Here is a 15,935-nt window from a genome sequence, read left to right as displayed (position 1 = left end):
CTTTTGTTTTTATGTAGAAAAATACAGTAATTTTACCAAGTAAAATCATATTTATTAAAATTGTTGTTCATACACGAGTTGTCGAACACACTACATAGTTTGTAATTTCATCTAGCTCCTTTCAGTCACGATTCAAGACAAATAAAAGGCACAAATATAGATAATATAGCAAATTTTTTTTTCTGTAATATTCGTGTGTAATCAGTAATTATGAAAAAAAATTATGGGTACATATGAAATAGATTTCGTTATGAATTATTCTTAATATCAATTTCTAAATTATTTTGTCAAAATCAGTTTTTTTTCCAGGTTTTTTCTCCCAAAACAAAAGAATTTCATAATGTCGGGAACGAGAAGTTTTTTTCTTATTATTATTTATTGGGAACGGAAAGTCTTTATCGTAGTGCTTCGCCTCGGTTGACAATGAGCTCTTCGGGTCGCTAAAACTGTATGTCCACCTCTGTTGGGGTGAACATTTGTATTATTATACCACAGGGAGCCCAGGAACTATAATCATCTGTAATACATAGTCTCTATGAACGGGGTTGGGGGGTGGGGGGTATCGGCTGGTATCTAGTGTAAGAAATAGACAAGGGATGAAGGCTCCAGTCAGCTCACATTTGTTAAACCCGAAAAAACAGACGAAAAGAATGAAAAATAAAATATAAAAAAAATACCAGGTTGAAGAATATTAGTTGCTTCTTCAAATTTCGCCAAAGCCCTACCTACATTTTACCGATATCTGCAGAATAAATCAAGAAAACTACACAAATTTACTCCATTTAGGAATTCCTAACGGTTTGCCCGAACGCACGGCACAGTTGGAGGCGTGGCCTGTTCAGCATTTGTCAACAACCAATCATAAGACTGGTTACGAACCACATCGAGGTCACGACTCGGTTAGCCTTGCTCAACTGGAGACGTCGTCGAGATGCAGGTGCGATTCCTCTTAGCAACGCGTTCTATTTATTTCCAAAGCGTGTGGTCGGCGCCTTTGATTGCGTTTATTTTGTTCTTTTATTCACGTAATCTATCACTGGCAGCGTTTGTTTTGTCGCGTCTCACAACTTAATGTCCAAGCTGACTTTGTTTTGGCTGTAAGTGAACTACGTACAGCTCATGAAAGTATTTCGCCCAGAGTTCGGAAAAAACGGAATACCCTGCAAAATTTGAATCCTTGATTTTATAACGAGACATTGGGCGCAAACATAAAAACCATAATTGTAATTCAACAGGTTTATGTAACGTGTTAGTCCGCTTGCCAGCCGCCTAGTTAAAAAACGCGATCTCCAGTGATGTCGGCTTCGACAACTTCGGACAAGTAAGATGGGCGCTGGCCGACATTACATTTGCAAGTATTGTATTTGTTTGACAAATTGTACACTACGGTCATTCTATAACAATCGATCAGTCGTTTTTTTCACAGTCTTACTATTCCTGCAGATATTCTTCAATTGTTATAGGTGCCACGGATTTTAACATAAACTACAACTTGACCCGTGTTAAACCCAAACCCAAACCATGCGTGCATGACAACCGTTTGCTGCAGTTTAGCAGCTCTTATTGGCCGCTTAAGCTATTTTGATATTACGTTGGTCGCCCGCAACGTATACCACGACTAAGAGAGCTGCATAAACTGCAGCAAGACAACCGTCAACCCTACACACGGTTACTCAACGAATACCGTACTCTACAGTAGACATTTTTCGCTCTCCACCAAAAATGGAATGGTTTTATTTCATATTAGTTGTGTCTGTGTCAGTGTCGTATTTGATTTCACAATTTTGGTTCGATCTTGTTTATGGTGGACATTATTACTACGCGTATGTATTATTACCAATTTTATATGGCAGTGTGATCCACCGTATTTTTTTCAACGGTCGTTCTATAAATTTCTGATTGTATTTATTCTTATTTTAACCCTTTGCGCCCCAATGCGGCCATATACGGCCGCTTATTTCTGACCAAAGATAACCCAATTCGGCCGTAAAAGGCCACCCGTTAATGCACTGTCAAAATCCCAATGCGGCCGTAAACGGCCGGTATTTCATAGATTGAAACAGAAGTTGATTCTGATCTCCCCTGATCTTTGCATGAACAAATAAATTGTTGATGAAAATAATTCGAAATACAGGTACGTCCAGACTGAAAGTTATATACGAATTGTCCACGTACTTTTCTTGTACAACGGGTTTTTCGGATGGTGTCTGTGAAGAGCTGTGAAAATTTGCATAAATAAACAAACACAGCGGCATGTTTGGTGAAAGTTCATTTATTCTACCGCAGTTTTTATCCAAAATAAACGCATAATACATATAAAATTTATATTCATCTGAACTGAAAACATTATTTAAATAAATTACCTATATAAAATGTTGTTTTTCCTTGTCGGCGAGTTTTTAATGTCGAAAAATCAGACTGTCATCGCAATCAGTCTTGCGTGCCAGCAGAGGTCAACACGTGAAAATTGCCGGAGTTGCTGGTTCTGTAAAAAAGGCAATCCCAGTTTCGTTGCTATTTTTCACTGCAAGTCCTTATTTCGCCTCTGTTGTATTTCCACTGGATATCCATGTATTTTTTTCATTCAGTGTTCAAATATCGCTTTAAAATGGGGGTTTTAAACGGGAATATCCAATGACCTCTGTAGGCCAAACGACACTGTCATCAATTACCGTTGGTTTGAATATTTAAACACGATCACTGTCTCGTTGCCCCGGTAATTCCCGCCCTACTGTTCCATGTGTATATTCCTAATAAAGAATCCTGCCAAATAAGGAATACTTCTTCCGAATATATGAATAAATTACACACTAATTTGACTGTGGCGGGAATATGCAAGGTTTTTCAGTGGTTGTCAGACACGATCATTCAGTTGACCTCCACTGCGTATTTGCATTTGTTTGTAAACACAGCTGACTTGTAATCGAACGAATTAAATTCCTGTCGAGTATTTTTGGATTTTTTATGCAATTATTCACAACTATTTGTGTGATACGTTTTAAGTTTTAACTCAGTGATGAATTTCCAAACTGTGAGCGAACAGCAGACTGCGGGCCCCAGTACCGGGATGCCACAACAACCGGCCGACTCGGAGCTGTCATCGCAAACTGATCGTGACTCAATTCTGAGATTTTTCGATGAGTCTGATTCAGACACTGAATTTGAAGGCTTTACAGTGGAAGAAATAGACGAAAGGAGATTGAGATGTGAATTGCTATGCCAAAATACCAACTGTGGCAGTGACATCGATCCTAATGAACTGTTAGACTTGCTGAATGCCGATGCCGACAGTGACTCGGACTCTGATGCCGATGACATCGCCGATACACCAAACATCTGGTCAAATGAAAGGACCGACGTGAACATTCCAAAACATGACGATCAGTTTTCAGGACCAAGACATGGTGTTGGTTTCGACGGGGAACCACTGGATTTTTTTAAATTATATTTTACGGACGATTTTTTGGATTTGTTGGTCGGGGAAACAAATAAATACGCTAGACATAGACAGGAAGTTACCGGGCGCGTAGACCGGCATTGGTTTGAAACGGACAGAGATGAAATGAGTGCCTATTTCGGTTGTTGTTGCTTGTACCTGGTATGATAAACGTGAAGTTCGAATGCTGACAACAAATTGTTCACCAGGTGGGAGAGATGTCACCAGGGGTGGGAAAACATTTTTTACTCCTTTTTTCTGTTTTGCAATATAATCAGTACATGGGTGGTGTGGATCTGAGAGGCCAGTTGGCATCTTACTATTTCATTAGTAAAAAGTATATGAAATATTGGAAGTATTTTTTTTCTTCTTTATCCAACGAATGATTGTTAATTCTTTTATTTTATATTCAATTGCTCACTCCCCTAATCCAAGAAGAAGGTATAGGCAACTAGATTTTCGTCTTGATTTATCAAGTCAGCTCATTGCTGGGTACTGTAGTCGTAAAAAACGTGGGTCACAACCACAGTCACTTGGTGTTGAAAACAGCTTGAGTTACGCCAACCTCCCTACTCATAAGTGTAAAATGATGCAACCAAATTCCAAGCGAAAGAAACGTTCTTGTAAATATTGTTCTAGAATTGGTAAGAAAACTCCTAAGGGTTATTCTGTGGAGACTTCATTTGGGTGCAAGTTTTGTAATGTATTTCTGTGTAAAGATGACTGCTTTATCAGGTACCATGCCTGTATGCTACAGCATTGAGTAATATTTTTTTATAATAAATTAGAAACCAAGTGAATTGTAAAAATGCTTTTTTTTTTTTTAAATGAAATGAAACTACAGTGTCCTAGTCTTCTTTTCCCTGTGTACATGTCAACCTACCTGGCTCACACTGAATTGGTAAAGAAGTTTTGGGTAATGGGAGTACAAATATGCAAATTAGTAATGGGCCCTGCAACATTGTTGCAACAAAGTATCTATGGTGTGCAAAGGGTTAACATCATAAAAACAAAAATGATACACTTGTACATGAAACAGTGGGTAATGAACTGTAAATGCAGGCGGTTGCGCTGTCAGGCGAGCGAGCGAGCGAGCGATTGCGCGAGCGGATACTTCCGGATTTGCGCGGTCGAAAAAAAAAGCGGAAATTGCGCGGTCGAATTGAACAAAGCGAGCGAAAAAAAAGCGATCGAAATCCGGAAGCGGGCGGGAGGTTCGGCGAAATGAGTACTGTATGATAATAAAAACTTGATAATATTCTTCTGGATTTTTGTACTTTATTTGTATCATTGTCGTATGAGAAGTAATCTCGTCCTTATTAGAGATATTGAAACTGATCCAGGGCCACAAACTAGTTTATCCAAACAGACACAACACTGACTTTACATATTTGCAGATCTGATTTGTATACTTCCTTGTCATTTTACCTGTTGTACTGGTTTGGTGTTATCTGGTTTCCTTGCTGAGAATAATGCTGATCTGGATGGAGAGTGCTATAAACTTGAAAATGCCAGAGAAATCATGTTTGCCAATTTATGTCCATGCAACTTTAGAATGACAACTAGCGAAGGCAGTGTCATTCATGACTTGTCACTTGTATCTCGAGGACCACCCAGCGAATTGCAATGAAACTTAAAAACACGCTCTCAAATAGTCTACAGTACTGTTTGAATTTAGGAATGAAACCATGCATATTTGTTACCTAATTTGGAAATAAGTTGGGCATATTCTGATATCTTGAGCCATTCATCAGATTTCAATGAAACTTCGTACATAGATGCTCTGTGGTTAATCAACCAACATTCTTTGTTAAAAATTTTCCGATATCTAAATATGTATTGATCTAATTTAAATTGAACTTATTGCATATGTGGTTCGGGATAAATCATACTGCAAACCAGTTTTACAATTAAATATAGTTTTGCTTTATTAAGATTTTTCTGTTAGTATTGTAAACTTAAAAGATGTAGATCACAGTGCTTTCACATATTGCAGTTCAGGCATATCTACATTAGTTGGGTCGGGTTTTTGTAATTTTAAATATTTTGTTCTGCTTCAATGCCTCCAATATCGATAGTTTTTTGTAAGCTCTTATTGATTTATTAGTCTAACTCAAGATAAACTATTCCCATGGTATTGAATTTTTATACATGTATAACCCTACATTCTCGTATGAAATGCTCTAGCTATATTAAAATCTTTTTCTTTTGCTTGTCAATTCTTTATGCTATTGTAATAGTGTATAAAGAAAACAGCAGAACTGTTTCATAACTTAACCTCTTGGTAGTTCAAGCTGAATTCAATTATCGTATGTCATCGCATTTCACTGCATATATGTGCAGTGCATTATGGGATAGTGTCTTCCATTGATTATAATGTATAACAGTGTAATTTTTAGTTAGCAATCATATCAATAATAGGAAAATCCAATAATATACAACTTTATCATCTCATGTGAAATTCAAAAATGCAATTTTTTTATTTCAGTGTGTTTGCTCACTAAGGTGTGTCTATAAATAAAATCTCAAGCTTCTGAGCAAATTTTTATCAAATTTGGTATTTGTAACATTTATTGCAGGATATCTTTGTATTGAAACATTGGTGAAAAGTGTTGGCTCACTTCACATGTGAGAAGCTTAGCCCCAAAACACTGGCTGATGCCGCCATGTAATTTATTTCAACAATATTTTGACAATTGCAGAATTCCTGATTAATGTGAAGTTTCCATATCGTGCTCTAGCATTACAACCTAGAGGTCTGAACAATGTTGGTAATTGGTGCTATATTAATGCTGTATCCTTTTGTTCAATAACCTGAACCCACTATACATAGTTTCTCACAGGAATTCATAATATGCAACTTGTCCATGTATAGCAATTTACATGAGACAAAGGTCTTGTTGAAATCGCACTCATACAATGTATACCATACTGTACTGTGTCAGTATACAGAACAAAGACTTTTGGACATTGAGTTCCATTTATCAATTTATCTGTCCATTCTATCATAAATTCTTCAGACATGGTCGACTGTTTCGAGTCAACTGACAATATGCTCAAATACCATGTTTGATTATCACTCTGTGTCAGAGAAAGTTCTGAGGGAAATATGTTCCAAACTTAAATAAGGGTACCATACGCATTTAGCGCAGAGCAAACGTTGCATTATTACATGTACATGATTAAGGCGTGTGCACATTTTTGTTGTTGCAAAAATGGCCTAATGGCTGCCAACCATTTTACAATCCGGATATTTTTGCTCTGAAACAAGTCTTTAATGACATTTATTTCACCTGATTGGACCAATTTCATTGTAGCACAGATTTATTATTTGCCAAACTTGAGAGTGAATCCGCATACTCTTGGAAAAGTGGGGTGTTCTAACATTATTAATTTTACAGTGAGTAATTTATTTTTACTCTGTGCTAAAGGTGAACATCAAGTTTTGATATCTTGATATGACATGCACACATTTTTCCATTGTTTAAGAATACAGTGGTCTTAATTGAACAGGATTTCACCTTTAACCTTTTCACCACCAGACTTTCTTGCCCAAATCTTTCTGCACTCTTTAGTCCCTATTTGAGCATGGATTGACCTCTGTGCATCTGCGTCCGTCCGTCCGTCCGTCCATGCATGCATGCATGCATGCATACATGCGTCTGATTACATTCAAACTTCATACATGCATCATACATAATATTATACTTATGCACATCAACTTCTTTGACAACTTCATTTTTTTGTGCTGAAAAATCATCAAAATCAAGCATTTCTGGCATTCCGGAACCAATCTTGTATCTTTACAGATGGATTTTGTTGAAACTTGATACATACATTAGACATGGGACCTTGATGCACATAATTTTGTGTTAAGGAATGCCGTTTTAGTGCCATATTTCTGACATTTCTGCTTTTGACAGATTATGTTCAAATTTGATATATTCACTATACATCATGTTATAGACATACACATGTATTGGTTTGACAATCAGATTCAAAATGGCAGAATGATGGCCATTTTTGTGCTAAAAATCATAAAAAATCTGGCATTTCAGAATCTGATCAGTCTTTTATGTATGAATTTTGTTTAAACTTGGTACATACATTAGACATTATGGGTCCTTGATGCACGTCATTTTGTTTTTCAGATCAGAATTAAAAATGGCTGACTGGTAGCCTTTTTGTTTTAATGAATGTGGTTCTAGAAGTTGTGATTTTAATGTTGAAAAAGCAACAGCTTCTGAATCTGACTTGTTTAAGTTACAACTATATTACTATAAACAAAACTACATATCTTAAATTTGATAACAATCGGACTGGTGCATGGCTTGTTCTTACATTCATCAATATTTCGCAAATTTTTAAGCCAACAGGCAAAGTTTGAGTAAATTTTTAGTTTTTACCCCAAAATTTTGTTATTTTTGTCCCAATCTTGTAATGGAAAGTGCAGACTATAAACGGGACTGTTTTGTGAATTTGTGATGAAAATAGGGAACTGGTGGTGAAAAGGTTAATACCTGTTAAGTTGAAGATCATATAAACAGCCAGCCATTTTCCTTAACCATAACTGTTGCAGACTTTACAAGCATTATTATCCTGTCCACCAATGTACAATTTACTGAAGTCATTGCCAGTTACTCCCTTATTCAGACGTGGTCCAAGTTGCACACCAATGATGGATTGCTTGTAAGTACAACATGTATCCCTTGTATTTATGTATCTGAGTGATGACTGATATAATGCCTAGTACACTTCAAATTGACAACCAGAGCTGCTGAGCTGCAGTAAGAAGGGAAGGTTATAAAATGCCAATTTACAGAAAAGACTTTCTTGTTACCGCCTACCCCTAAACTTGCCCTTACTCTTCATTGCCCCCTAAATTATTGTATATGCACCTCTTGAGGACAGTAATTCATTATTGTCTAGGGGGGGCATATATAATTGAATTTGAGGCTGGGGGGTTAGGGCTCGAGTTAGGGTAAGGCATAAGGGTCTTTCCAATTTTGAAGTAACTAGTGTAAAGTATTAGGCAATAAATGACCAAACTTTACTGTGGTATTTCATGACAACTACACTAACATACAATCGTTATTCTGTAAACTCATTAATTATTTGTTGGTTTGTAATCTTGCTATGTTTGCAGATAAGTACAATTTGCAAAAATAACAATAGAGCTCATTGTTTTTCTACTAAATTTGTGAACAGAAAAGCCTAGTGAAATTGCTTGAAGTATTAAAATAGTGTAAATAAATCGTTTTACAGTATTTGAAGTACAGTGTAATCTACTGTTTTATTTTTCAGAGCGCATTTTGTCACTGAATTTACACCCATGCCAAAGGCTGGTAAGTCTATTCAAATCATACAGTTATGTATCTAATCATGCAGTGTAAATTCACAGAAGATCTACTACAGTTCATTGAATTAGGGACAAAAAAATGTTTGATATTGGCGCAAGTTATCAACTTGTTTATTTTTTAAATAATATCTATAGTGTCCTTCCTAAAAAGTATACAGTATTCCTGACAACTGAGAATAACCCATCTAATAAATTCTTGTGATTTATTTCTTGGTAGCTGAACAAAGTTTTGAGATGAGACTCTTTAACCATAAAAACTAAGCGTGTAAGTGACTGAAATCACCATTTTCATGGATGTTTGACCTGTGATTTGTTGGTAAAGTAGTTTGGTGACCGTAAATTTTAAATTTGTTAAACCATATAAAAGTCCGGAATCATGTTTTTAATGGTAGCCAACTACCTTAATTCCACTAACCTCATAAAATTTCTTTTGGATTTGGCAAAAACAAATTATGTCTAACTGAGGTATATTTCAATTTGCACACTGGTCACTGGTAGCATAGTGGTTGTTGCATCAGACTTATGATCGATAGACTCAAGTTCAGGCTTAACACCAAAAAGTGTAGATCCCTACAGACAATGGGAAGGCAGAAACTCATTCACCAACGAATGTTACTTTGGGGGATTTTTGGTTAAGGTCTTGTGTTTGACAGAGCCTGGTTGACATCAGGATAGCACATTAAAATTGCCATTTGACAGAGAGATGGCCACACAGCCCTGTCATGGCCGATTGGTGGCAATTTTTGTGCTAAAAAAAATATCAAATATCAAGCATTTCTGGCATTTATGGATGGATTTCGTTCAAACTTGGTACATACATTAGATATTACAGGTTCCTGATGCACGTCATTTTATTTTTCAGGTCTGATTCCAAATGGCTGACTGGCGGCCATTTTGTTTTAATGAATGGGCTTCTAGACCCATACATGTATCTCTGACTTGGTTTGACTGATTATGTTCAAATTTTTAATATTCATTATACATCATGTCATAGATATAGAGATATATTGGTTTGACAATCCTATTCAAAATGGCCGAATGGTGGACATTTTTGTGCTAAAAAATCATCAAATATCAAGCTTTTCTGGCATTTATGAATGGATTTTGTTCCAACTTAGTACATACATTAGACATTACGGGTTCCTGATGCACATCATTTTATTTTTCAGATCGGATTCAAAATGGCTGACTGGCGGTCATTTTGTTTCAATGATTGGGCTTCTAGAGTCATATCTCTGACATGCTTTGACTGATTATGTTCAAATTTTATACATTCATCATACATCATGTTATAGATATATACATGTATTCAAAATGCCTGATTTAGTTATAATTAATGCTGTTCCAGAGCAATGTCTCCCAATATGGACAAGTACTCGTTTGACAATCAAATAGAAATGTCAATCATTTTAATGTTAAACAATCATCATAATTATATTCCTGACATGGTTATATTCCAGCTATATAACTATAAACAAAACTATACATCTTAAATTTGATAACTAACGGGGATTTTGCCATGCATGGCTTGTTTTTAAAAGCATGTTTCAAATTAGATATGAGGATTCTTTCATTTGAGATTCCTCATGATGAACCATACAAAATTATGATGCTCACAAGCATTAGTGAGAAGTTTTCTTTGGGTTCCATAAGTGGAAATGGAACTTTAACAATTTACATTTTTTGGCAGATAGAAATTAGTCCTCATTGTTAGAATGCGTAGCATAATATTTGTTCGCTTCTTTCTTTACCCTGAACAGGGTTTGATATAACATTCAATTTTATTGCAGGTGGTGTGAAAAGAACAGCTCAAGATTTACGTCCAGGTGCTCCATTTGAACCGACTTACGTTTATCGTCTTCTTGCGTTGGTTAAATCAAGCATGTCTACCAAGGTATGTATTTCACAATTGCTGAAAACAGAAAGTGGTCATGGAAACTTTAAACATCAAAAACTTGCATTATCCATAAACAGGGGTACAAAAATTGGGTCAGGGTTGGTTTCAAACTCGTGTTTTCAAGGTTACCATGACCACTTTCTGAGATTTCTGTTTCTGGCAATTCCACTCTATGCAAATGAACAGTCTGTCTTGTGAGATGTGGTTTTTTAAACGATTTTGGCACCATAATACTACTTCGGACTAGGTAATAGTGTTATTTTGTGTATCCAATTGTCCTAATAAAGTAACAAAGCATTGGCAGTTGCCCCGGTCAACCATTTTGTCCTAATGAGCCTATGTACATGGCATAGGCAGTTGTCCGGGACAACCATTTTGTCATGGGGGAAACCAAAAATGAAGTGGTTGTCCCAGGCAATTGCCAATGCCCTGTACCTATTTCATACCAACAAAGAACAAGAAGAAATGTTTCAATACAGTGTGCAGCCACACAGTAACAAAGGATATTGTACAGCTCCCTCTGTTGTATGTGGTGACAGAAAAATAAAATACATTCAGTAATAAATTATCAGTTAACATGTCGCCTATACAGAAAGCTTTAATAATATATTATTGCGTTGGCATGGGATGTGTTAATGAAATATTTTTGTGTGAATGCTGTACACAAAGATGACACTATGTTTAATGAATGAATTTTGGCAAATTTTTTGTTCAGGGGAGACAAGAAGATGCCGAAGAGTTCCTTGGCTTTGTCTTGAATGGTTTACATGAAGAAATGTTAGCTTGCATGCAGTACTTTACAGGCGTTAAGGAGGAAACAAGTAAGCCCCCTCTCCCTCTCTACTCGTCTATTTACTCCCATGTATCTGTTAAGGATCAGTGTGCACTAGTATTGGTACACGGTAATAAATTCTGAGATACGTCTATGACAGTATATTGGACAGTAAAATGGCAGCCATTTTTATACTGAAAATTCATCAAAATTAAGTATTTCTCTGCTGTTTAAAGATGGATTTTGTTCAAACTTAGTACATACATTAGACATTACGGGTTCCTGACGCACATCATTTTATTTTTTAGATCGGATTCAAAATGGCTGACTGGCAGCCATTTTGTTTCAATGATTGGGCTTCTAGAGCCATATCTCTGACTTGCTTTGACTGATTATGTTCAAATTTTAGATATTCGTTATACATCATGTCATAGATAGATATATTGGTTTGACGATCCTATTAAAAATGGCCGAATGGTGGCCATTTTTGTGCTAAAAAAATCATCAAATATCAAGCATTTCTGGATGGATTTCGTTCAAACATACATTAGACATTACGAGTTCCTGATGCACGTCATTTTATTAGCTCCGCTGTCGACTTTGTCGAGCGGAGCTTATCATACGAGTGATTGTCCGTCGTCCGTGTCAATGTTTTACTTTGTTGACTTCTTCTTGAAAACTATAAGCCTGAATGCTTTGATACTTGGTGTATATGTACCTTGGTTAGACCTCTCTCAGATTTGTTCATTTTGTAATGATATCTTCAATTCTCTAATTTTGGTGAATATTTTTGTCATTTTTGGTAAAAAGTGATATTTTTGACTTCTTGTTAAAAACCGCAAGTTCAATTGCTTTGATACTACATATATAGGTACTACATGTGGACCTCTCTCAGATTTGTTCATTTTGTAATGATATCTTAAATTTTTTAATATTGGTGAATATTTTGGTCATTTTTGGTAAAAAGTGATATTTTCGACTTATTGTTAAAAACCACAAGTCTGATTGCTTTGATATTACATATATAGGTACTACATGTGGACCACTCTCAGATTTGTTCATTTCATGATGATATCTTCAATTATCTAATTTTGATGAATATTTTTGTAATTTTTGGTGAAAAGTGATATTTTTGAATTCTTGTTGAAAACAGAAAGTCCTGTTGCTTTGATACTATACATATTGTTCATTTTCTAATGATATCTTCTGTTCTTTAATTGCAATGTGCATTGATAACAGTGGAGCTATCTCAGCCGACAGGCTGCTTGTTTTACAGATTGGATTCAAAATGGCTGTCTGGCGGCCATTTTATTTTAATGAATGGGCTTCTAGAGCCATATTCACTACGTTCAATTACCCACCATAGACTCCGGTCAGTCAAAATGACTATTTTGAACTGTAGGCATTAATCAGCGATTCTGCCGGTGACGGAGAGATAGAATCCAGGTCAGGGGAAGCCCCATGACCTCAAGATTTGTTTACCCCTTACGTCACGAACCCACGTGACCGAGGCCACATGGCAACGCCATAGGCAGCCGTCTATCACTCTTAATTTCTCTCCGCCTCGGGTGGAGATGAAATCTAGCGAGCTCTGCTGGATCGCCTGCTTTTTTTTTTTCCTGTCCGGATTTATAGCTTGGGTTGTTGCCGCTGCTCGGCATCCGACATGGTAGCTGGTAGGATAAGTTTTCCTTGTCTTTTTTTTTACCCTCGTGTCGTTTTCCCCTTTGTGTGTAGTATTTTTCACAGCAAAGAAATCAAAATCCGGCGCCACTACGTAGTCACATGTTGATTTCATGGCGGCACCTTTTACAACTGTAATTTGTCTCCCTCATGCATGTCGTCTTTTATTTTTAATATATTTAGCAATATATCGATGTAATGACAGCTCCAAGGCTCGCTGAGATGCTTTGTCGTGGCTACGTGTGGGTTCCGGGTTTTTTTTTTTTTGCGTGAAAGCGTGTTTTTTTCACTGGAGTTCTTAGGCCTGAGATTTTCTTTCAGAGCCATCAAAATCGCTGACACTGACCGCGTCACAGCAAGGTCGCGCGTCCAGTAAACAAATCGGTTAAAGTGAGTTGCGTGTTTTGCATGAGTGGAAAGTCCTCACGCTCGGCTACCGGTACTTCATGTACCGGGACGTCGAGTAAGAGGCCCGACTGCGGAGGTACCGATATTTTCTCGGTCTCCCCCGCTGATCGGAGGGCATCCTCACAGTCTGTTTTTTCAGGCGGTGTTTTTTACCCGATTTTACCGGCTGCAGCGAGGCTGTGCCCCTGGAGGCTTTCCTCCTATGGGGCCCGTTGCGGGTCTCTTTGTGGACCCTTCCTCGCACGGCGCCGAGTTTGCCTCCGAGTTGAGGGCTTTGGTCGAAGGACTGTCGGGGCAATTGCGTCCCTGGCAGGCCGGGTAGATCAGACGCAGTCGGAGTGAGCTGTCTCCACTGTGTCCCCTCGGTGGGCAAGCAGGAAGAGACACGAAAGCATGTTTGCATTCAAACACGTCTCTTCCGGAGAACCCCCGTTCCCAGTCACGGCTCTCCCACTATTTTGGGGGGTGGCCAAGGCTCAGGCTAATTACACCGGTCCTTCTCTGGATCGGCGGGCACTGAATGCCAACGGGGTGCTGGCAGCCAAGTCTCCGATCTCGGGGCAGGGCTTTCAGGGCAGGGCACGCGTTGACCCCCCCCCCACTTTCAGCCAGCTAGGGTTCGTCGCGCGGTAACGGTACAACGGTGACGAATTTATCCTTGTGTCCGGTCCCCGCTGTGGGTTTTAACTCCTTTCTTACGGACCCACGGGCGTCCCCAGAGGGAACCGACCCTGTCATGAGACGCACAGTCGAACACTCTCCCTCTCGCATATTTTAAGTTAAAGAAGACGCGTTCGCTCGCGTTGGATACAGCCGGTACTCCGGGTGGTCCCTCAGAGTCTTCCATCTGTATGACTCGGTGAGCCACGCTTTTGGGGTGAGGCGGAGTATCATTGTTCCCAGTGATACGATGTATATACCCCCACCCGTGATCCTAAAGCGACCACCTAAGGTTGCTTCAATGCTTATGGGATCACGGGCGTCGGGATCCAAAGCAACCCCGTCGGCACATCTCTCCCCTGTCCGTCTGAGTGCGGAGTGGGGAGCAGAGAACGCAAACAGTGTTGATGGGCGGCATTGGTCAGCCGCGGAGGATGTAATGCTTAAGGGTGGGGATAACGTTAGGCAACACTTCCCACTGGACCAAACGCTACCCAGTCGGTGTGTTTCGGGATCAGACCCCATAGCGTGGGATGAGACCAAAATGCCCCCAACAGGATTCCAAGGCTCCTTCCCCAGACCCCGATACCACGAATTTGGCAAACCGGGCAAAGGGGGGTAGCTGCGTTCCATGGGTGTCTTTGCCAATTGAGGACGACCCATCTAGCCCTGAGGGCAGAGTTGCTTGAGCGTATTATTATGCGTGCCCAGCACTCTGGTGACCTTGTAGGCAGAACGCACCAGCCTCCTAGACCAGGCGACTTTTTTACTGGTGGGCCACCGCACATCTACGTGCGACACCCCCTAGTGTTGCCTGGCTCGCTTGGCCAGGGCCACTACTGGGCTACGAGACGCGGCCTTAGACACACATGTTTTCGCCGACAAGCTGAGCTGGGGTACGTCCCCCACCTCAGTGACGCAGACTGGACACCCTCCACCCTCTTTGTTCAGGGAATGGTGGGTACAGTCTCGGAGCTTCAGAGTGCAATGAATCGGAGGGTTCAGATTGAATCCGCTAGCCAGTTGGTCCTGCCATGGGCAAGCGGAGGGCACCCCAAGCACAGAAAACCCAACGCCCTAGGGCGTCGTCCGCTAGCCAGAGTCAGCCAGGAGGCAAGCGCTTGTACCCTTCCATGGGAGGGAAGGGTAGTGTCGTGCTCCCAGGGAGGTAAGTGCCAGGTGGTGGCTCCTCAGTCTCTCTGGGTGGACGTCTACCCAGCAGCAGGGTAGCATGTTTGACGCTCACCTCTGCAACCGGGGGGACAGGCACGTGTTCGGTGAATGGCCAGGTCACAACTTAGTGACTACTTCAGGCCTTGGGAGAACTCGCCTCATGTGGGAAGGGAGCACCCACCCCCTTGCAACTGCCGAACACATCCCTGTCGTACACAGATTGCGCCGGTGTAGTCCGGTTTGGAGACGGCGGGTGACCGACCCCTGGACCTTCCCAGGTGGTGACATCCGTTTACGGCATACCGCTGAAATCTCCACTTCCCCCCGTCAGTGTCTCCCCTGTTGGGCACTGCCAGGGGACTCCCGCAAGGCGGAAGCAATCAGACAGGAAGTAGCAGTTTGCTGGGGAAAGACGCCATACACAGGGTACATCAGCCGGAACTAAGTCCAGGCTTCTACCCAAATGTGTTCGTAGTACCAAATCTACAAGTGGCAGGCGTCCAGTTTTGGACCTAGACAGACTGAATCAGTACGTGCCCCTCGATCG

At 39.7% G+C, this 15,935-nt stretch overlaps 1 protein-coding gene across 1 annotated transcript in view; it reads left to right on the top strand.

Moving 5' to 3' along the window:
* The window catches only part of LOC100378663 (uncharacterized), a 43,039-nt gene that overhangs the window by 13,664 nt on the left and 13,440 nt on the right, over positions 1-15,935 (top strand). The window contains exons 5-9 of the mRNA XM_006815571.3: positions 6,139-6,230; positions 8,016-8,125; positions 8,741-8,781; positions 10,586-10,689; positions 11,408-11,513. Coding sequence (XP_006815634.1) covers positions 6,139-6,230; positions 8,016-8,125; positions 8,741-8,781; positions 10,586-10,689; positions 11,408-11,513 — 453 coding nt within the window. The remainder of the gene's footprint in view (positions 1-6,138; positions 6,231-8,015; positions 8,126-8,740; positions 8,782-10,585; positions 10,690-11,407; positions 11,514-15,935) is intronic.

Source organism: Saccoglossus kowalevskii, chromosome 6 (assembly GCF_978046115.1).
Source record: "Saccoglossus kowalevskii chromosome 6, keSacKowa6.1, whole genome shotgun sequence".
Classification (NCBI taxonomy): Eukaryota; Metazoa; Hemichordata; class Enteropneusta; family Harrimaniidae; genus Saccoglossus; species Saccoglossus kowalevskii.
The sequence above is the reverse complement of the archived record's forward strand: the minus strand, read 5'-3'. Positions and strand labels throughout refer to the sequence as shown.